The sequence below is a fragment of the Athene cunicularia genome (assembly GCF_003259725.1).
Source record: "Athene cunicularia isolate RWA chromosome 1 unlocalized genomic scaffold, athCun1 chr1_part2, whole genome shotgun sequence".
NCBI classification, from domain to species: Eukaryota; Metazoa; Chordata; class Aves; order Strigiformes; family Strigidae; genus Athene; species Athene cunicularia.
Genome location: NW_020799092.1, coordinates 76,841,101 through 76,863,999, shown reverse-complemented (window position 1 = coordinate 76,863,999; position 22,899 = coordinate 76,841,101). Strand labels below are relative to the sequence as shown.

The window sequence follows — 22,899 nt, the reverse complement described above, 5'->3', positions numbered from 1 at the left end:
CACTTGACTTTCAGGCCCTGTCTACACTACAACAGCAACCTCACCGCTAGTACGGTGTCTGCTGTCAGCTCGTAGGACAGATGTAGGGTTGTAGTGTACCACATGGCTCCAGCAGCAAGGAGAAATCCCGTCCTGTGGCATCAAGGGAAAATGTAACACTTTGTGATGAGTGTGATATAAGTGCTAAGATAAAGAGAGAGAGGGAGATTGAACTGGTTGTTTCTATTGTAGTTTCTAGCCAAGAGTTGACAGAACTTTAATAAAGTCGCACCCATTGCTGTCACTACTGATAATGGACCATCAGCATTTCCACTCCAAATTCCTATTGTCAGCTGTTTGAAACTCATCTGTAAAAAGAGACTAAAATAATGATAGAAAGTTCCGATGGTGGAGCAGTGTATTTTAAAGAAACTGAGATTTTTTTTTTCTTGAGTCATTTTTTTCGCTGCTGTTGTTCACTCCTGCATCTAAGAAATAATTGTTGTTTATCTCTGTAACTTGTTAAATTCCAGCCAGCTACAAGAAATAGGCAGCAACCAGAAGGCATTGCCTTCCACAAGCTCTGGGATAGTCCCTGTGAAATTAGTGGGCTGGCAGAGAGTAATTCCCAGCTGTGAAAAGTATTAAAAAATAAAAATACGCTGTTGGCTGTAGAGATAAAGAAACCAGGGACTCACCAGACGTGGAGGCTGGCCTTCACTTTAGCAGGGTTCATGGGACTATCTGAAGAAGCTTGCCACTGCCTGTACTGTATTCATTATTCAAAGAGAAGGATTCAGCCTGCAGGGTTGTTTAATCCAGAACTTTTTCTGAAGGGCTAAGTATGCTTTACAAAAATTCATGATTGTGATATCATGTGCTAAGCTTCATTATCATGAAAAAGCAGAAGAGAACTGCCTCAGATGATTACGATTTTAAATCACTTACTGTAAACGGCTTAAGGAAACTTTCAGACCTCCTGACTCCTAGCACTATGTAACGTCTGCATGACCACAGATGCCAACACCGTCAGCCACGCAGTGATAGCTGGATTGTGCAAAAATAGCCAGAAATACCCGTTTGATTTGTAGTTGTGCCACTGATTGGCACAACTATTGACCGTGAGCTGGTTTTATCATCTCTCTGTTATCCCATTCCTTAGAGTAAGGACAGCAATGCTCTACTTTTATAAAATGGGGTTTTTTAGATCAGTGGATCAATATCTCTGCATCACTCTAGGAATTATTACCATCCATAATGATGATTAAAAAAATCCTCTTATCCTTATCACAGGAGTACCCCACAGCAAATTATTCTGCTGTATTGCTAAGTGCAGATTTATATAACAGATATTAGGAAGACGTCGACTGGTTAATAGCATGCACTGAAAAAAACCCACAGATAGCATGTACAGACAGTTGGATATACCAAAAAAAAAAAAATATGGAAGAGCTCAAAATGCATATTTCTGCATCTTCTAGGCTCCTAATTGTATGACTTTTTAAACAAAACATCACCAGGTACATGGAACAAGTGAACATTTCTGCAGACATTGATAAAAAGGATTTTATTTTTTTTTTTGCTTTTGCTTTAAGAGCAGGTTAGGAATGACATGGAGAGTTATACCGTGGTCAGGTGATTTAATTTCATGAAAATCCATTAATAACTTTCAGATTCAGGGGGTTTCTTGATGAATTAGTAAAAGAAAATTAGTAGTTGCATCATAATTAATTATAGTGAAGGGTAAGTGAGGAGGTTTTATGCCAGTTCGGTTTTCCATATGGATATTTAGGGCTCCTTTCTGAGCTAAAGTAACGTGAAGTTCCAGCCATGGGAACAGCCTGGATTAGGGGCGACTTTCTGACTGGCGTATCAGTAAGTGATGGGAAACAAGGACAGTGGAAGTGCTGTATTTTTAATTGCTCTTCAGAAGCACCCCCATGCCTTATTTCTGTTGCTGTAATGTGGTAACATCTTAATTTTTTCCCAGTCATTATGGTACACTGAATTTTCTTTTTCCTCTGCTGAAACTCGTTTGAATCTGAGAAGGATTACACTCATCCAAGTGACCAGTGTCTGCTGGCCTTTGGCCAGTAACTACATCTCAGATTTCTGTTACTGCAGTTTTGCAGCAAACCCTCCCCAGAGGGAAGTCTGAAATTAAATAATGTACAAGAGTTTTTTTATTCCAATGAGAACGGTCATCGAGGCACTGTTAGAGAATGTGGTCTTTAGTACCCGTTTGATTCTGGTTTTGTGTAAATTCCAGTTACTGAATTCCGTACTTAGCAAGGTGGTTAATTGACTGTCCAATTAGAGTTGCTTTGAGGAAACCATGAACTTCAGGAAATTTAAAATCTAGAATCCGGTCGATAGTCAAGAGAAGTCAGTGAAGCCAAAGAGGTGAGGCATGTTTACAGAACATGACTCTTGTTACCTTTGTGTGCCTCGTATACATAAAGGGCTCACTGTGGCTTTTTCAAAATGCTTTACTTTGGGCTGAGTTGTTGCACTTGGTCTCAGACCTGTTGTGTGTCTCAAGCAATGCCTAATGACCAAATGTCTGTGCCGTAAACACTTCAATGTCTTAATTTGTATCTGAAATATATTTTAACCGCTAAGACATATTTTTGTATGATGTCTTCATTAGAAGGCTCTTTCCCAGGCTGTTTCTTCCTTCAGACTGTGCTGTATTAGCACTGTGTAGAAAAGGGAGTCTATTTTGCAATCTCAGCTAAAAATATTTTAACACAACTAGAGCTTATTTTTATCGTGCTTCATTTTTCATGGCTTTTTATTCAAGCCTTATCTTTTCTTTAAATAGAGGCTTTCATCTCAGAGGATCCCAAATACTTCTTGCTGGAGTATTTTGGCAGCTTCTCACTATTGTTTCTTCACAAAATTTGAAGAAAAACCTTGTTCCCAGTGAACTAGGAAGCTGTAGCGCAACCATTACACCACCAGCTGCGCGGCCACCCTGTGTAGCACTGCGATTGCTCGGATGGCTTTGAAAATCTCTTGAGCCTTCTTCTGTGTCAGAGGGGTCACTGTATTTTTTTTTTTTTAAATTGATTACATCTGCCTTTCTTTCATCTCCAGAACTTTAAAGCCATGGTTTTAAACTTCCATTTTTAACTTTAGGCTTGATTGAAAAATGTCTAAGGGTTTTGCCTCTCCCTTTGGCTTCACTGAGGGTTTGGGGGCTTTAAAATTTCTGATAGACCACAGTAGTTTAATGTGGGAGGTTTCTCGTGTAGGTATGAAATCAGACCCCTTTACCTTGAGACTTCCATACTTAAAAATGTTCTATTTCACTGGAAGCTTGCAAGTGTTGATGTTGTGTTAGACTGCTGACTGAACATTTCAAAACAGTCTATGAAAGCCTGAGATGAGAAGAAACGAGTGAAGTGGGAGCTGAAATGGGGCAGTGCTGAGCTTTTTTAAATATTTCAAATGATTCAGTCACTCAAGCAGCAAGCCCTAGGTTTGGGATGGCACGGGTCAAGGAGGAAGCTTATCAAATTTCACAATCTATTCAAAATTCTCTTTCAGTTTGGGGTGGTGGGAGGGTGATGACCAACCCTGTGAGTTTAGATGTTCTCTCATCTGAGATGGCAAATGTGATAATGTGCTCCAGATATCTTCTGTGACAGGGCTGGGTGCCTCCCTCTGATTCTGCCTGCAGGAGGAAATTGCTTCAAGCAGCCTTTCCCCAGTCAATCATTTATCTGGTGGAGGGGGTGAGAAGGCAGCCTTGGAGAAACAGCTAAAACTCTTAGACCTCCTTTCTCCCTCCCCTTTTGTTTCTGTTAGTGATCCCTGACATTTTGAAAGCAGAGGTGATAAATAATTGCAAGGTGACTTGCAGGTTGGCTGTATTTACAAAAGGATATGTGTTTTTCTGTTGTTAGGTAGCTAGTGGTACAAAAATGAAGTCATTTCAAGGCATTAGCTTTAGCAATATCTCCCTCTCCACGATTTCTCTCCCAGAGAGCTCCATATCTCCACTAAGAAGCGAGTAATTGAAGTATCAGGACTCAGTATGGCAGAACAGAAATAGTTTGCTTGTAGCTATTGGTCTGGAAGACCTCGGCCCACAGCACTACAATCAATGCAGTGTTTCATAGGATGAGGTAAGAGGCCACAGAAGTCTTTCTTGTTTCCTTGCACCATGAGGCATGAAATCTGATTAGTCTTGTCCTCTTATAATTGTGATTTACGGTCCTAAAGCTGGCAGTATGTTCCCAAAAGACCACCTGTATCAGTGAGATACAGTGAGTGAGAGTATGCTGAAAAGGGTTTTCCCCACCCTGCAGAAACTGCTATGGCAAGAGTTCAGGATGGTTCAGGCAGAGCTCATCTGACTTAAACGTGAAATCCAGTGTCCTTAGACACGGGGTTCTGATTAAATTCTAGGTGCCCAATGAAACCATCCTTCTAAAATGCATATTACCCTATATAGGAAAATAAAGGTACTGCCATTGACTGTGACAGAGAACACAGGCAACTCAGAGAACTGCTTTTCTGAATACCTAAATTATATAACGCAAGTTCAGTGGCTGAGTTAAGTGGAATGAATCCTATGATATAGGCTTAGCTCCCTCCAGCGTGGCAGTTTGGTCTTGAAGGAAACGATCCCATGTTTCACACAAAATATATAGGATCCTGTGTTTCACACACAATAAAATATAAGTGCACACTTAATAAAGACACAAATTTTGTCTGTGAGTGTCCAGGTTTGGTAGCTGAAGAAAAAACTCTTGAATGTGAATACGTGTAGGAATGTCTGGAAAGATGGTTAAATTAGCTAGCATTTAATTGGGGTACCCGATGGTGACAACTGAAGGTCTAGGTTTTCAAATAATTTAGAAATAAGGTTGTCTGCTGAATTTTTACTGTGGTTATTCAGGCAAATTGGGTATTTACTGTGCAAAAGGACGCTGTCCATCGGTGGGAAATGGCTTGCTGACTGGAGATAACAAGGGGACCTAACCTTGTAGCCTCTGGCTGGCAAACTGTAATTAAAATGCAGGCCTGTCTTCTCTGTGGAATGCTGTTTCCAAATGCTCATATTCAAGCCACACAACCTCATTCATCAGGCATTCCCCTTGCCCGGAGAACAAGTTTCTTTCAAATTGGTAGCTCGCTATATGGTACGTTACAGAGATCTGCTGTGAAGGTCTTTTCGCTCCACGACAAAGGCAACGGAATCCACACAAACAGATTTGGGCTGAGCAGCAAGGAGGGAGGTTTTGCAATAGTGTTGGGTGCTGAAAGTCCCCAACAGCTGAGCTTTGTGGTTAAAAAGAGAAAAAGCTGAAGGGAGGGAAGAGAGAGTCTGCTTTATCTTGAGAGGAGTGCAGCTTTATTTCTCTGCTGATTCACATTGCTTTTGAGACCTGCTAATTGCAACATCTCTCAGTAAGTTACTTACAGCCGTACTGCTGGGTAGAAATTGTGATAAATGCATAAACTGTGTCTTATTGATTTTTGTTGACATTTTACATGCTTCTTATGCATTCTAAACCTCCATTCAGTAATTGTCACTATGGTACACACTCTTGGATAATGAGAGCGAAACAAGTGAATAAAGCAGTTTCTTGACCATTATAAACAATATTATTCAAGGCTCTGTATGGGGTTTCTTGCCTGCCCTCCAGTATATCTCTATTTGTGCTCATCCCCCCCATTGAATTTGCAAGACAAGAAATGAAAACCCTTGGTGTTATTTCCTCTGTTAATGATAATAGCAGAAATGTTTTTAAGAGAGATTACTTTGAAACTGATGGTAAATTTGGACCTCTTTAATTTTAGTGCACAGCAGCAGTATGGAATCTAGCAGAGGTACTGTAGTTTATTTACCCTTCTACTGCACATTTTGTCTAGATTGCCGTACAGAAAGCTGTTTTGTTACATCATTTTCTTTGACTGAAATTTGTTCCTGAATAAGGATAGTATAGCAACACATAGTGTGGCTAAACAGTAGAAAGACAACATCAGCTGTTACGTTACCTAAGAAATATGTGGAGTCACAACACTGCCATGAAGTTTGCGTAAAAGAATTCTGACTTCTGATTTTATGATACTCGCCTATCAGTCAGAGTTACACAAGACAGATTAGGTTCTCTTGTATCAAGGGCTTTTACATTAAATAGAAAAAAAAATAGCGCATGATGCAAAAATGCATTGACTTTATCTTCATGACTAGATGTAGTGCTTTTGGGTAATGATCAGGCATTGCTTTCTCTTACTGTTGTTTGATTAAAATGTGAATACAGTCTTGACTTGATAATCTTACCAGGTACACATGGAGCAAAAAAGAGAAGGTATTTTATGCCTCAAATTGATTTGCATAAACCAAACAATCTGTTGCTTGTTGGATTGCAAAATGGTTTATTTTGCCCATTGGCCACAGGGGCAACAATATTGTATTTTTGATGCCAGAATGTAGCTTTCATGCATTAGCTCTAAAACGACAATATGCTTTAGCCTCTCAGTGCTTAGATTTGCTTCATTTGGAAATCTTTTAAGTAGTAATAATAATAATGTTTTGGGGAAATTGAGTGGAACACTAAATTATTCTCTGAAACCTAAGTTCAAACTGTGCAAGGCTAAGGGAGCTGAAAATCAATGCACTTTTAAAGTCATTAGAGATCACAAGTGGAATAAGTCTGTGTTGCTTTAGCTAAGCTTTTAGTGTGCCATGGTATTATTACAAAATCAGCCTGAATCTGCATTAATTTCACAGTCTTTTTCTTTAAGATGCCCAAGGGTGCATGAAGAATAAAATGTAAATCTCAGAAGGCAGTGTTTTTATTAGTCAAAAGGGCAGTGAGTCATGCACTGGAAAAGTTGACCTGTACCATGCCCAGTGTAGGTATGACTGACAATAGTAAAAGGGTGGAAAAATAGCCCAGGCATTAGCCTACTGGCTTTTCATTATGATTTAAAAGGCTGAGGAGGGAAAAAAGTGATTTTTCAGTTATTCATGCAAATAGCTTCAGAATCATTCAAGTTGGTGGTAGCTTTCATAGATCAAAGAATTATACTTGTACCTAGGGCTTGAAGAAACAAAAATCATAAATATTTTTATTTTTAATACGTTATTTTCTTAAATGTTGAGATTCCACCTACATTAATTTTGTCTGAGTCTTTTCACACTTAATTGCAGGCTACACAGTGGAGTTTTTCTCATCCTTATTTGTATGGTTGTTCTTGGTGCATCACAGAAATATGTGACATTATGGACTGCTTTATTAAATTCCCAGTTCAGCTGACAGTGATGCCAGTCATTTATTCACTAAACACAATTTACCTGCACAAAAGCCATAGCGAACAATTGTTAATGCATGGTCTGAATAGACTAAACTATGCAATCCAAAGGCTACGTAAAAGCCTTACTTATTTCTAACCCTGTGGCTAAAGAACAAAAACAGAAAAGAAAAAAAAAAAAGGGAAAAAATATACAAAAAAACTCTTTCTCCTCACCCATCCCCACCTAATTTTTTTTCTTTCATCTATGGTCAGATTAGCAAGTCAGCACTGTCAATAAATAAACTAGAGAAGTTGTTTATTTTTATGTACTACTGAGAACAGTGTCGTCTTGTGGCCGTTCTCGTAGACTGTGTTGGTTTAACAAGCGTCCAACCCTTTTGTCTTGTTGTTTTTTGTCTTTCCTGCTCCCTGTCCCCTTGTTCCCACAGGCTGTGCGTTTGTCACATTTTCTACAAGGGCAATGGCACAGAATGCAATCAAAGCCATGCACCAGTCTCAGACCATGGAGGTACAGTACTGTATCATTTGCCCTTTCTTTGTTTTCTTTGTGCAAATGATTGCGAATGGTAAAGCCATGCTCTCCTGGATCAGATCAGACACATGACAATCACAGATTTAAACTTTTTACTGACTCACTCTACCTGTCTTTGTGAAGTTTATTTTTCTTAATGACCTGAAAGCACACAATAAGTTTGCTGTGTGGTACCCAAACACAGCTCTTGATCCTGTTTTCAGTGGCATTCAGCAGAAAATAAAAATGCTGTGAATACTGCTCCTCAGTCATACTCAGAGTATATCTGATGAGTAAATTACCTTTAATTTTAACACACACAACCCCAAAGAAAAATCTTCGTTTCTTTTAAATAGATTTTTAAGTGTTGTGGTTTGCACTGCTCTGAGAAAAAGCTCAAGAGATTTAACCTGGCCACGCTGAGTTACTAGTGCATGTGTTTTTCTGCAAATAGAATCTCTTTTTAAGTTAATATAATTTCTCCTTCTTCATGTAGCCAATAAATATGCTAATGATGACAGAGCATATCAAAGTGTGGCACTTCCTGCAGAGCACCATCGTGGCTGCCCCCTCACAAGCAACGCTCTTTATTTCCTTCCAAACTGCCTCTATGGCCTCGTATTTTATCGTGATGAGCAACACAAAACTTTAAATCTGTTCACTTAATGTGAATATAGCTGCAGGCTAACGATCCGTTCATTGGAGTGGTTATCTAATGCCACGGCTTGTCTGGCAATCTCAAAACTTTTTTCAGTCTGTGATTTTTGTCATGGTCTTTCAGAATTTTGCACAAAAAACCGCACAAGTATGAAGTCTTTACTTACTCTGGATCTTCTAGCTTATCATTGGAGAGTGCATGTTATACTGTATTATGTATACTGTATCTTCGTGTAGTGATGATTTTTCTCAGAGGTGGCATTGATGTTATGTGCACTTGTTTCTTTTTTTATTTATTTTTCCACCAGGACCTTTTGATTTATTTATTTTTCTTCTCAGTGATTTTTCTTTGCAATGCTCTAGTCTCCCAAAGCATGCTGGGTGCTAAACAATCATTATTGCGTCATGTCGTTGAGCTGCTTTGTGTAACGAGCCAAGCGGGGAGACCAGGGGCGGGAGGGTGGACAGAGGAGAAGAAGGAGAAGATAAAAATCAAGACAGTGCATGAAAATGTCACTAACTGTTTCCTGTATACTACAAGTAATGATATCAGCATTGCAAAGCTATTGTCTTTCCAAACATCACGTTTGAATTTGGTTGAGCTTCTTTTATAATTGATGTGTTTTCTTTTCAGTGCAATGCATTTTTAGACCCTGAGTATACAGTTTTAGATGAGAATCTGCCAATGAGATGAGAATAATTGAAATGATCTTTACTAGAAAGCTGCTGTTATACAGTCTATGCAGTCTGACAGTATATTGTGAAAAAACTGCCACTTTGAGTCTCTGAAATAATACTCATAGTAATTTGTCTGCCATGCACTGCTCCATTAATTCAGATCTATATGTTTTGCTGGGTTTGATTCCAAGTAAAAAAGAAATGTTTATTGGTAATACTTTGTTTTACCTATATTTTCCATGTGTTTTAATGTATTTTTTTGTCTAGCAAAATGAATTTTACACAGCTCTACTTCAGAAGATGGTAAAATTAAAGATATAATGCCTCCCAGACAAACTCTCCCATTCTTCTGTGAGATGCAGTACTCCAAATGAGGCTGCATTTTGATGTGATTCTCTTGTTGACTTTAGCTGTATAGAATACTTACTCTTGAATCAAAAAATTTCTGAGCACCTTTAGAGACATCATCAGTGAGATCCCCAAATTGACAAGGCGATTCCAAATTTTTTGCACTTTGAACAACTGGGTCTTTGTGTCAGTTGAGCTTAGGGTGAGAGTCCCTTCTTGGAGAGAAGCAGCACACCCTCCAGCTCCGTGGGTGAGGGACTCAACGGAGTCTGTACCTACTGTCTTGACAACACAAAGAAAAGTATGAAGGCAGCACCGGCTGTTGGGAAGAAAATTACACTAATTGGGGTGGAAATACCACACCATTGGATAAGGAAGGGAGATGCCCCTTGTGTATGTGCTGGGAGCTTCCTCTCAAGATAGAAAATGGAAGAGCATAGAAGAGAAGCCATGCAAAACTATTTTGCTCGCTTTTGCTAATACTTTTCTAGTAAAAAGTTAACTTGTGTTAGCTAGTGTTAAATCTTGGTTCTCAGCCTGAAACAGTGGTCCTTGGATATTTGTGTTTCATGTTTTTTTGCAAATAAAAGTGGGATTGGGGGACAAGGCATAGAACAGAATTATGTTTCAACCCAATTACTGCAGATTTTTTTTTTTCTGATTTCATTATTTTCAGTTCTTTGGCATGCATCATTGACCAGGATGAATTTTCAAAGTGGGCTAAGAAAGAACAATGGAGATTTTAATGTTCAGATGAACACGTCTCCCAGAATAATGAATTCTCTTGCTGCTCTTTCCACCCGACTTTCTGACCTGGTTAAATCAACTGATTTTAAAAACATAATTGCTGCTCTAGAGTTTTTGCTCTTCTATCTCGTTTCTGTGGATTTTTTTGTTTGTTTAAGGCATTCAAATGCAGCACCAGTAGAAGACACTAATTTGTTATCGTGGAGTAAATTTGATGCAACAATAACAACCCTTTTCTCATATAGAGCCACTTGCTACATATAATTTCAGTCTTCAGAATGTTTGCTCTCTTGAAAATGATGAAGTGATGAAATATAGAGCAGACAGTGAAGAAATGAGTTATAGATTCATAAATTGCAGAGATATTTTTTTATACAATTTACTGACATTTAAGCATTCATAAATATGATGTCAGCTGCAGTGTTGAGTGCTGAGCTGCTGAACTGAGAACTGAAATAGCCATATAATATTTCTTCCTTTGAAATTAATTTCTATTTCTTTGGAAATAGACTTGATTCTCCTGTACGTCTAGGTAGAAGGCAGTAAGTTTTGGTTGTTCTTAGCCCCGTGCTACCAAACCTCATATTAAATGGAAACAGCTTGATTTTTTTTATTAGCGAAATCAGAAAAATCTCTCTCACACCCTCCACCCCTCAGCTCCTTTTCCTTTCTTTTTTTTTTAAAAAAAAGGTTCTTGTTTTTAATATTAGTATAAAAATCACTAAAGAGAGGTAATAGTGCAACAACTTGACTCCTTCATAATCTTTATTTGATTGCTGGAGTGGTACATATCTCCTTTCTTCCTCACTGAAACATTGAAAGACATTTTTACGATGAAATGCACTGGAAAGGAGTTGGAGGTGGAATAATAAATCACAAGTGATGATTTTCAGAGATCATTGTAAAGTAACAGTATTGATGGGAGATCTTCATACAAGAGATATTATTATTGTGGTTTATTTCATCATTTTGTCTGTTGATTGTGAATATTCTTATCATTTGTCCTTGGGTGAGATTCTCCAGAGAAAAGGTACACGGCTGCTTTTGTAAATGATAAGAGGACAGGAACTTTTCTGAAGATGTTCACGGTGTTGTGAGAGCAGCCATGGGAACAGTTAGATTAAGTAGAACCCTACTTCACATCCCACGCTATACACTTTGGCTGAAGTGCTCCTTTGTTTTTTGGGCTTGAGTCACCTTTCACTACTACCATTGTGTTCAGATTGAAGTTAGACAAGAAATTAGTGTAACAAAGCATGGCGGGTGGAGGGAAGCTATTCATTGGATCCTGTGAAGTTGGAAAACAGTATGAAATAGGATTGACAGTTTCTATGACTCACAAAATGCTTGAATTAATTTGAAGAACTGAATCATTGCAGTATATAGGTTGCTCCCTTGATTTGGAAAAACGAAGCCTTGAAAGGTTAAAATTTGAAAATATTTGTTAGCAGGGAAAAAAAATAATAGAGCGAGAGCAACAGAGAAATCTTTCATATTCATGTCTCATTCTCTCGGTGACTTTGCCCAGGAATACCTAACCTGAAGTCCAAGGGAAATATCCAGCTTACCTCAAAAATCCATCTGGTTCATGACCTCCTACTTCTTCTCAAGGGTCCCTCAGACATGGACGAGGAGTAGGCTGCAGACCACATCTCTGGTTCTTTCTTGCAGCATCCCTGTGTCCTAAGGTGTCTTATAACCCTCCCATATCATGTAACAAGAGGCTCATAGAAGCAATAGAAGAAATGATGGCAATCAGGAATGGGCTGCTATCACCAGAACTAGTCACTTTTGGTCTGCATCCTGCCCTTTGTTCACATCTCAAGGGTGCTTGATACAAAGCGTGCCTGGGAGTGGACTGCAGGTGGGTGAATTGTCCTAGCAGCATCACCCTTTGTGCTCACTTCGGACTGGGGGTCCTTGATACCAAAAGGACCAGTGCGCCGCTGATGATGGGTGCTGCAGTAAATCTGTTGCTCACAGTCTATTGACATAGGGTACACAAGCCAGCTGCATCAAGCATGACTGCCCAGCCAGACTGTGGTGGCAGGGCGGTGTTGGCTGTGTGGTCCCTGGCAGCAGGGAGGTTGGACACCTCTCCCTTTGGCGATGCCTTGAAAACAGACTGCAGACAAAGCATCACGTCCATCTCATCAGCTGTGAAGCTTAATTAAAGAGGACTGGTACACTTCGCTGTCTCTGGCAGCAATTTTGATAGCTGGAAGGAAAAGAGAGCCTGAGGAAAGGTGCTTTATAAAAAGAACTGGAGAATCGGTAATTTCTCCATAGCCTCTTTTCTGAAGAAGCTGAAAATCTTAGGCCTTGCAGACCTACATATGCCAGTCACAGAGAGAGGGTGAGCGATCAGGTCATGCCATTGCTGGTGGCCCTATGGGTCACGGCTGAGCTCATGAGGCAAGGGTGGCTCGGTGTGATTTAACGCTTCTGTCTTTCCTGATCTGTCTAACCACAGGGCTGCTCTTCGCCAATCGTGGTGAAGTTTGCTGATACCCAAAAGGACAAGGAGCAGCGACGTTTGCAGCAGCAGTTGGCACAGCAGATGCAACAGCTCAATACTGCCACTTGGGGAAACCTCACAGGTCTTGGAGGACTCACACCACAGTATCTAGCTGTAAGTTCATTTCAGAGACAATGGCTGTATAATACTGTATTTATTTTAGAACCATGGTAAATCAGCTATAGTAAACTCTCTGCAATAAATTGCCAAATCCTCCACGATACATAGCATGTCTTTTTCTGTATAAAGAACTATGTATGTTTATCTCATGGTCTAAAAATAAATAACAAGGAATAGAATTTGAATAAACATTTCAAGATGTGTCAGTGCTCTCCAAGGCAAGCATTTAAATTTTACTCATGCTGCAAAGTAAAATTTGATTCAATTAGATGTCTTGTTCTTTTGAATGTTAGAGTCTGGTTTTTATAGCTGGAGTAAAATTTCAGTTCTTCCTTAGGGGAGGACGCGTAGGCAGCTAAACACTGTAGGGGTCATATCCGTATGGTGCATCCTCTAACCTAGAATGTTGGGGTTCAGTCCTCTAGTTTTCCACATTTTCATTTGGAAGTGGCTTTCACATTAATGTGTGGTCCTGTCAATGCTAAACATGCGTGGTTCATACTACCTCATACAGAATGTGAAGGTAGCAGGGGAAAGAGATTTGTTTCTCATAAATTTAAAATAGTATTTTCCTTGGTCTGTTTGTAAGAAAGAAACACTAGCTGCTGCCCCTGTTGGAGAAATCTGAAATCCACAGCCGCGTGTTTTAGGTCCTGGATGGCCGAGAGACTCCCCTGTGGCACAGCTGAGAGGGAGCCCCTGCCTTTTGTGGCTCTGGAGTTGAGAAGTCTGGTTGAGCAGCTTTTGGATAACTTGGTAGTTCCGTATGGTTCCGAGTTAGACAAATAGATGAGTCCGTATATACATACCGTGTATGAATAAATACATAATTTGTATGCGTACAATGCTTTGGTATAGTGATATAATTATAATTATAAACATTAATTTACTTAGCAATTAAAAATATATATTAGTACTGAGGTAGGATAATTAATACTGAGGTAGGCTAAATTGTTATATACAAATACCAGTCTAATGAGTATCTGTGTGCTTGATTCATAAAGATAATAAAGAAAAAACTGAATTCAAGGGGGTGGGGGAGAATGGACCGTGATTGACAGAGATGAGTTATGGTAACTACTAGACTACAGAGGGTTGTAATTAGTCACGCTATGTTGGTTTAAATAGATTTAACACCTGGTTGTTAAAAGGAATAAATTGATTAATTGTTTTAAAGCAGCAATGTTATTGAGTTTCCCTTGTGTCTCTGTGTTTCTTAATAGAGATTAGACATTAATATGGATTTACAGCATTGACTCTAGGGATGTTCATTCCAACAATAGACAGAAGCAAGAGACTATATAAATGTAAAGGAAAGCATAAATACTCCAAATGTGAAATGATAGCTCATTTTAGTTTTATCTTCATTTGTTACATTAGTGTCAGATAGATTGCTGTGTTGTGTTGTTAATTTGCAGCTTCTGCAGCAAGCAACTTCCTCCAGTAACTTGGGTGCCTTCAGCGGCATTCAGCAAATGGCCGGTAAGTTAAAAACCATTTCATTCTGCTCCAGCTATGTTTTTTATTCTTAAGCTATTGAATTCTGTACCTCTAATAATCACATTGTCTGTTAAAAAGCTTTTTTTCTTGTTAGAGGAAGGCAAAAAAAAAAGGAAGCACAAAACCCCTAAATTGCTACATTAGTTTATTTTAATCATGAACCCACTGAATCAATGAAATACAACATTGTGCTTCATCATCACAAAACAAGGGCTAAAACATTCAGAAGTCTTTATGAACACCATTTTCTCTCTCTTCTTTTTAATCCTGGTCTTTTGCTTCTTCTTGTTCTGCTTTGAATGAATCCTGAAATACTTTAACAAGTATAGATATAACACACAGTATCGCTATACCCCACAGGTATTCTTCGCTCAATCGTTATATTATGCCATTATTGCAGTGACATCAGAGACTAATGTGAACCTGCTGTCTGACAATATAAATTGGCCTACAGATGACAATATCTCTGAATTATTCTCTCTTCCTCAGACCTGCTGGCAGTGCTTGCTGGTTCTATTATGTTACACTTGCAATCTAGCATTTTTTCATCAAAAAAATGTATCTTAATATGATAAACAGAACAGAGCGGTTCAGTAACAGTTTTATACTTGGCAGTTTTGGAAGTGGCTTTGAGCTCAGAGATTGTGTTTAATGTTTTCATATTTGGTTAGATCTACAAAATGAAAGAATTGAGACACCAAGGAAAAATAATGTGATATCCATCGCATTATGTGCACCTTAGAAGTTTTCTGTTGCCTGCTTCTCTGTTAGTGTACATTCAGCTTTGTCTTCAAGAACTATGTTAAAACTAAGAATTTTAGTTAAGTAATTTCAGGATGGGGTCTCAGTCAGGGATGTGATTTATTCTCTGAAAATCATATGGTCTTGACACTAGTAGAGAGTCATTTTAAGAAATCATAGTGACACATTATTGTTACTTGAGGGATATGCCTTCTTGACTACAGATTAGATTCCTAATGCACTCATCTATGGAATAATTTGATGCTTCTGAAAAATATGTGGTTTTGTCTTACATCCATGTTATCAAGAGCAGCTTGAAGTTTACGCCTTTCTTTCCCCAAAACATGTAAGTCTTAAACCTTGATGTTCAAGGTCAAATTAGGGATATTAAATTTCTCTCTGAGCTGCAGCTCTACATGAAAGTGCCAAAGACTAAGTGCTATTTCATCATTAGGACTGAGAGTTCATGTTCCCTCCCCAGAAATCACACAGTACTGTTATGCTGTGCATCTAGTATTAAAGGTTCATTTATTATGTTTTGTGAAAGGAATAGAAAACAATCCTGTGTCTGCAGCAAGATCTTGCATTACCTGCTGCAGCCATCCTTGAATGTTTGTAAAGACCCAGAGTTTTTTAACTTAAGCTGTATACACTCATTTTACAAAAGCGAATTTAATATGTATTTCTGTATTGTGTCTTACCTATTAATATAATATTTCAAGGTGAGGAATAAAATCTAGATGCAATTGTGTAAGGTGCTAAAGAAGATCCATAATTACAGCTTGCATGTTCTTTGAACTTTGAGTTTGAGGGGTCCAACTTTTGTCTCTGAAGTCAGGGAGTGTGCTCACCACTGAATTCAGACACTAAAAATTTGACCAAAAGCTACATAAGCTATTGAAATTCCACTCTTGCTTACATGTCAGGGCTCTAGCATCTCTTTGCACTTAAGTCTCAATAAAGATCATCAGTAAATTTGCAGACGACATCAAGTTGGGCAGGAGCAGAGGGATCTGGACAGGCTGGATCAATGGGCCAAGGCCAATTGTATGAGGTTCAACAAGGCTCACTGCTGGGTCCTGTACCTGGGTCACAACAACCCCCTGCAACACTACAGGCTTGGGGAGGAGTGGCTGGAAAGCTGCCTGGTGGAAAAGGACCTGGGGGTGTTGGTTGACAGCCGGCCGAACAGGAGCCAGCAGTGTGCCCAGGTGGCCAAGCCAATGGCATCCTGGCTTGTATGAGAAAGAGTGTGGCCAGCAGGAGTAGGGGAGTGGTTGTCCCCTTGTACTCAGCACTGGTGAGGCTGCACCTTGAATACCTTGTTCAGTTTTGGGCCCCTCACTGCAAGAAAGACATTGAGGTGCTGGAACGTGTCCAGAGAAGGGCAACGGAGTTGGTGAACGTTCTACAGCACAGGTCTTATGAGGAGCGGCTGAGGGAACTGGGGTGTTTAGCCTGGATAAAAAGGAGGCTGAGGGGAGACCTCATCGCCCTCTACAGCTCCCTGAAAGGAGGTTGTAGCAAGATGTGGGTTGGTCTAATTCCCCAGGTAACAAGTGATAGGACAAGAGAAAACAGCCTCAAGTTGTGCCAGAGGAGGTTTAGATTGGATATTAGGAAAAATGTCCTCACTGAAAGGGTTGTCAAGCACTGGAACAGGCAGCCCAGGGAAGTGGTGGAGTCACCACCCCTGGAGGTATTTAAAAGACACGTCAATGTGGCACTTAGAGACGTGTTTAGTGGTGGACTTGGCAGTGTTAGGTTAACAGTGGCACTCGATGATCTTAAAGGTCTTTTCCAACCTAAACGATTCTATGATTCTAAATCACAGTTTGCTAAATTAGGTCTTCCAATATGGCCACTCCCTTGACCAAATTTGGGAACCTTTAGATCTGCAAGAATTTATTCGTACTGCTAAAGCTCATGTGTCTGTATTGAACAGAAAGGACACAGCCCTCTCCCTGCTGCACATGTGAAGAAATATTTGCCATGCATTCCTCAGTGATATTATTTCAAAGCAATTTTCTTTGCTGTCAGAGAAAAGACGGTGATCTTCAGTGTGAAGTTCTAAATTCTCTTTCCCTAATATCATGCCTCAGTCTACTTAAAGTAGTTTTTATGCAGCAAAAGCAAGGATTCTTTGATTTTGTTGAAAGGAATGGGGGGTTTTAGGCATTACTGGTTGAAGAGAATTGGAGTTTGGTTGTTTGGGAGCTGGGGATCCAATCCAAAGAAAAATAGGGATTTTTCTCAAGAACTCACTAACATACAGACATTAAACTCACAGAGCACCAGCTCCAAAAGCAAATGCTGTTCTTGCTGTAGCGTCCCACTGGCGCTACTGTATGTTCAGTATTGCCCTTGCCTTATGTTCATAAACCACGTGTGAAGTCCAAGCACATCATGAAACTGGCTCACCTAAAATTTGTGAAATATTAAAATTTGAGAGACAAAAAGTAGGAATTTGTCATCTAGCTTTCCAAGCTTTAAAGTCCAACACTTGGTTCCTCAGTTTAGGTTTTCTTATTTTTATTGAAAAATTAGATTTTCATGAATTTATTTTATTTCAGAAGCCAAGCCAAAGAAAGCAGTGTAATATGTCTTGACTGGTCATAAAGTTGGGAGAGTCGGCAGTGCTGCCTTTGGTATTATAGTAATGCCCTGGTCTTGATTACAGGAGCTAACCCTACCTTGCCAACCTCTGTTTCACTGTCCTTTGTAAAAGTACATATAATCATCAAGTGTGTATTTTATAGTGAGTACTTCCTCACTTTTCCTCCCCTCCTCTAATATCTGCTAATGCTAATTTAAAGACAGTGTTTTCTCTCACATATCTCTCAAGCTTCAGTGTCTAGCCTGTCCTTTGTCTTTGGGGAAGGCTGATAATATAGATGAATCATATTATGGGATTTGATTAATGCTACATTAAGCATTATCAACCTTTCAAGCAAAAAAGATTCCTCCTTCAAATATATAAAAATTGCATTGAAAAGCTTAGTTCAAAGAAGATTGGTGTCATTTGAACATTTGCGTTGAATTTGGCTGGCACTGGATCAGGTCCTAAAAGCTGCAGTTATTTAAGCCAACCTGCCTGTTTAAGAATGTGGAAAGTACTATACTGACAGTGTAAACAAGGAGGTTTTATATTACATATGGTGATTGTAGAAAATTGAAAAGTTCAAAAATTGACAATCTATGAAGATTTTCTCTTGTCCATTAATGTAAAATGTTTTGGCAGGAATAAATATTTGCTCATACAGAAATATTTCTATATGTATGACCATTCAGGATATATAAACATGTACAGTACTCATAAAAGACACAGAGGCACTCTCTTAATTCCATTGAACAGACAGTGTATTTTGCTTTCTGAAGTCATACAGGAGAAGAAACCATGCTTTTGTTTCTTCTTGATATGGCTTTCAGATCCCTAAACCCTCTACAGCTGGGACTTTTTATATTTTTTCCAATATATGGGATTTTTCCAGTCCTTTCCAAACTCTCTTACAGTTTGGTTGCATTTTGGGTTGAACTTCTGGCCCTTTCTGAGCCCTGCTCAATCCATTTCACCCTTCTTCTGTTACCCAAGCCAGATTTCCTCCTGTTGCAGTCTGTAGGAGCAGATGGGTGAGGGAAACTCTGCGAGGTTCTGCTGTCTGAATATTTTCCTCTAATTGTTGGATTGGCTCAGTAGATCTGGAGGGACCAGTTGGAACCCAGGACCATCTGCACGAAAGCTCTATACTTTTGCATTGGCCCAAGGATCCTTTGTATCCTCTGACTCTTTGATGGCTTCATTCCAGCAGCCGTACTGAAGAAGGGTTTCTCCTGCTATGACCTCTTTAGGGATATCATATTAAAAGTAAAGGTCACTGAGAAACTGTTTCCAGCTCAAGGGAGATAGCTGTTTCTTAAAGATAACTACCAGTTTTGAAAACGTTGACCTCAGGGACCAAAAATATTGAGCTTTTGTAACACTAATTCCATTGAAAGTCTTACTTAAATTAACACACACAATTAGCTGCTTTTTTTTTTTTTTTTTTTTTTTTCTAATAAATTAAACAACTCTGTTTAGCATTTTTTGGAGAGGCAGAGTTTGAAGTAAGTGAGCCTGTTGTCAATCCGCACGTCACTCGTTTTCAGGAGAAGGAAAGGCACCTTGAGAGGAAAACCAATGCTCAGCAGTTTATGAGATGTGCTTATTCAAGTGGTAAAAGTGCATGATGTGGACGTTTGGCCGAGTCCGGATACAAGATCTGTAGCTCTGTCTGGGCTTTCCATAAACAGCAAAAGGAAGGAGAGGGGCTTTTTCTTTCCTTGGTTTCTCTGAGGGTGAAAGTCATCCCACTGAACCTCAGCGTTTTGAAAATTAGGGATCCAGTCTCCCTGTGATGTCAGTGAAGAGGGAGTCACTCACAGGCTGCCGTTCATCCCTCCAAGGGCTGGGGTTCGTCTAGCTATAGGATCAGATGAATCATCTGCTCGTTTTCTATCCTTTGACTATAGCAAGAGCCTGGACAAGTAACTTTTATTCAGATAAAGGTAGGTAAGATGAATCCTTCCCACTAGGACTGGGGAAGTTTCAATTGAGAAAAGCACATTTCCTTCCAGAAATGTATTGAGAGCATGTGTAACTTGAAAATGTGCTGAAATCCTGCGTGAGTCAACTAGTAACTCTAGCCTTGAGTTGGATTTCAGGATATACTCTTAAAAAACAGGACAGAATCAAATTGGGACATTAAAAGCTTTGCTAACTCAACACTAAAAGTTCAGGGTACTTTAAGCACTGTTCAGATAAGCAGCTTTTCTAAAGGTAGGTGCAGAGTATACATGGTTTGATGGAACTAGCACTCGGGTCTCTTGTCTCTTTTAATTCTTAGACTATTGCTGGAATAACTTCGCAGTCTTTCAGACACAGGCTATGAAGCCTTTACCCCCATTTTTCACATTAAAATGGCTGACGTCAATATCAGCAAATAATTGGGGGTTTGCCTGCAGATGATAAATTTTACCTTAATTCATTATTTTTAAGCTGCAGTCAGGATTTTATTCAGAAGGATTAAATCCTAATAATTGGGAAGGATAAAATTTCCAAAGAAAAGGAAGTTAAGTTAGTGGGAACTGTTTATGAGCTATCCCGATTTGGCTCTGATAACCACCACTAACTTCAAGCTCACCATGCATGTATTGTCACTAAAACATAGCTAGTGTCTTCCTTTATTAGGAATTTATTCGACAAGTGAATCTCAGCTATTTTCTAATATGATTTCATTAGGGTTTTGGAAACCCAAGAGCTGATGAGGCCTAAGAAGTCTTCAGGAATGGCTCATGACTGTCGCCTCCTCTACAAATACTCACTAATTCCAAATTTACAGCTATCACAGGAGAAAAGCCATGGTGACTGAAATGAGGCAAATTGCTTCATTGTATGAAAGTTTGTGTCAGAGGCAGCACAAGAAGTTGTAAAATGTAAATCTCGTGCTCTCAAATTTCCCCGTGTTTTCACAGAACTGCATCTGTGACTGTGCAGCACTACAAAAATTTCCTGTGAATGTGCTAATAGGCCTTATGAGAATGTTCTATCACCATCCATCTGTCACTTTTTAACAGGCCTGATTGGCAAGCACTTGTAACAACTGACATCTGTTCTCGCTTATTGATATGTAGATTTATGGTAATTGCTGTGAACAATAAGACACAAAATTACCTAAGGTGAACATTAAATTAAATTTTCATGCCCCTATCCTTATAAATAATTTTTTAAAAAATCTTAAGTTTCAAGCAAGGCATACTGTGCTTCTGTTTTGTACATAATTTAATTGTTTTTTTAATCTGCCAAATAACAAAATGAAAGTTGAATTTCCTTGCAATCTTGAATATTTGCCAAGCTGATAGCACATTAGTAAATACATGTTATTAAAAATGGAATCAAACTGTATTGTGATTCTGGTTTTTTTAATCATTTCCCTTTAATTCCCAACATCGTCTCCATCATGAAGATCAAGAGTTATTCCTTACCCAGAAGTTGTTTTTTTCCTCTACAGGGGGATTTTCATTTTTCATGTGCAGCTCTGCCTGTGAGGCTGTTCTTCAGTGTTAAGCAATTTGCATTTCTTCAGAGAGAGGTGCATTTGCTGAGTGAGCAGCACTTCCAAATAAAAATTATCTACTCATTTGCCGTCCAGCTCTGTTGCGGGATTTGGGACTGTTTTGAAAAAGCTGTAGGATTTGAAATGTATGAAGACAGTGTTTGAAAGGAGAGGGAATGAGAGAGCAGATTAGTCCCACAGAACTATACCTTAGCTGAAGTTCAATTGAACCAAAAATCCCCATTTTAAAGGAAAGTATTTTCTGGGTCTGGGACTTAAGAGCATTTGGTTTCCCTCCTCCAAGTTTGTCCTAGCAAGTGGGGTTTGACGAACTTGACAAGATGATGGGAGAAACCAATAAAGAGGGAGCAGAGATGGTAAAATGCCTGGGGAATGTGAAACAGTGATGACAGGACTTATTTTTTATACGTTTCAGCAGACAGAGATCCTAAAGAGGATGCATATTAAGTGACAAACCTGTTGACACCATCAGCTCTAGAGCATGCTGGATGGTGGCATGTGCCATGAGCCCTTGCTGACAGTCACATTTGGGTGCTCTGTTCAGCAGGGCTCTTTGCTGTCCCCTGTTATGCGAGTGTGACAACAGCTAGCAGTCTTTTTTCCTGAAGGCACCCAAGCTGACACCCTGTAACATCTGCAGAGCTGGTTTGTGTCCAGCGTCTTTTAGTCACCTCTACAGTAAAACACACTGGGTGGGGAGACAGCTTCGTCACCGCCTAGCTCTTTGTTAATCTTCTCTTGGCACTGAGACTGTTGCGTCAAGTTGATGGGTTCCTCTTGTGCGTCCACAGGAAATGTTCCACTATTTTAAAAAACTGGTTTTGTGGGATGAGGCAATGCTGGTGCTTGTTTTGCATCCACGCAGGCGTGATGGTGGTTTGTGAGCCCAAAGAGAGCAGTTGTTTGTTCCGCTGCCTGTTGTGCCGGCTTCACTTTTCCTGGAGTGCTGTACAGTGCATGTGTGCTGCCTTCCAGCTTCACAGCCCTCTATGCTCATCGCCTTCACGAGCCTTGCATGCATGGGCAAAGACATACACATAAAATGCAGTAGAAAAAGCTGTATTAAATTGCTTCAAAACCCATTTGCATCTATAAACTGAGGTTTGGAGAAAAGTCCATGTGTTTTACAGAAGCATGCAGGATTTCATCTAGGTGAAGTTATTTTGTGGTCTCTCCTCTAGTACTGTTCTGTATTTGTTTGCTATTTTTTAATCCTGCTGTGTGTGTTGTTTAAAAATTCAAAGTGGAAACCTCCCCACAGAAGACCTGTAAGCTTATTATGACTGATCCTTCTGATGAATAACTAACCAGTGGGTGACAGAAAACCACACTGCCATGGTAGAGCAACTCACTGCTTTCCCAAATCTCTTTGAACAGAATATGGCCTCATGGAAGACCAGCAATGTTTGCTGGACATTCTTTGCTGAATTACTTACAGTTCTTACAAAAGAATAAGGTAAATTACATTTAAGGACCAAATATCAATCCAGGATGACAATGGATTCCATATCTTATTTTGAGAACCACCGTCTGCTTTGTTCCTGAAGAGCTGGACCCCATCTTAAGTCTTCTCCATCCTTAAAATCTTGTTTGAAATAATCTCCAGAATCTTACTGTTAAAGAAAGAGAATATTTTAATTAAAATATATATATATTTACACCTGAGGCAAGCAAGTAGGTCAACTGAGCAATTTAAAAAAATAAATTAAGAT

The 22,899-nt window shown here is 39.4% G+C and overlaps 1 protein-coding gene across 7 annotated transcripts in view; it reads left to right on the top strand.

Moving 5' to 3' along the window:
* The window catches only part of CELF2 (CUGBP Elav-like family member 2), a 386,209-nt gene that overhangs the window by 316,036 nt on the left and 47,274 nt on the right, over positions 1-22,899 (top strand). For all 7 annotated transcript variants that reach the window (XM_026868456.1, XM_026868453.1, XM_026868452.1 and 4 more), the window contains 3 exons: positions 7,683-7,762; positions 12,669-12,827; positions 14,252-14,315. In XM_026868456.1, coding sequence (XP_026724257.1) covers positions 7,683-7,762; positions 12,669-12,827; positions 14,252-14,315 — 303 coding nt within the window. The remainder of the gene's footprint in view (positions 1-7,682; positions 7,763-12,668; positions 12,828-14,251; positions 14,316-22,899) is intronic.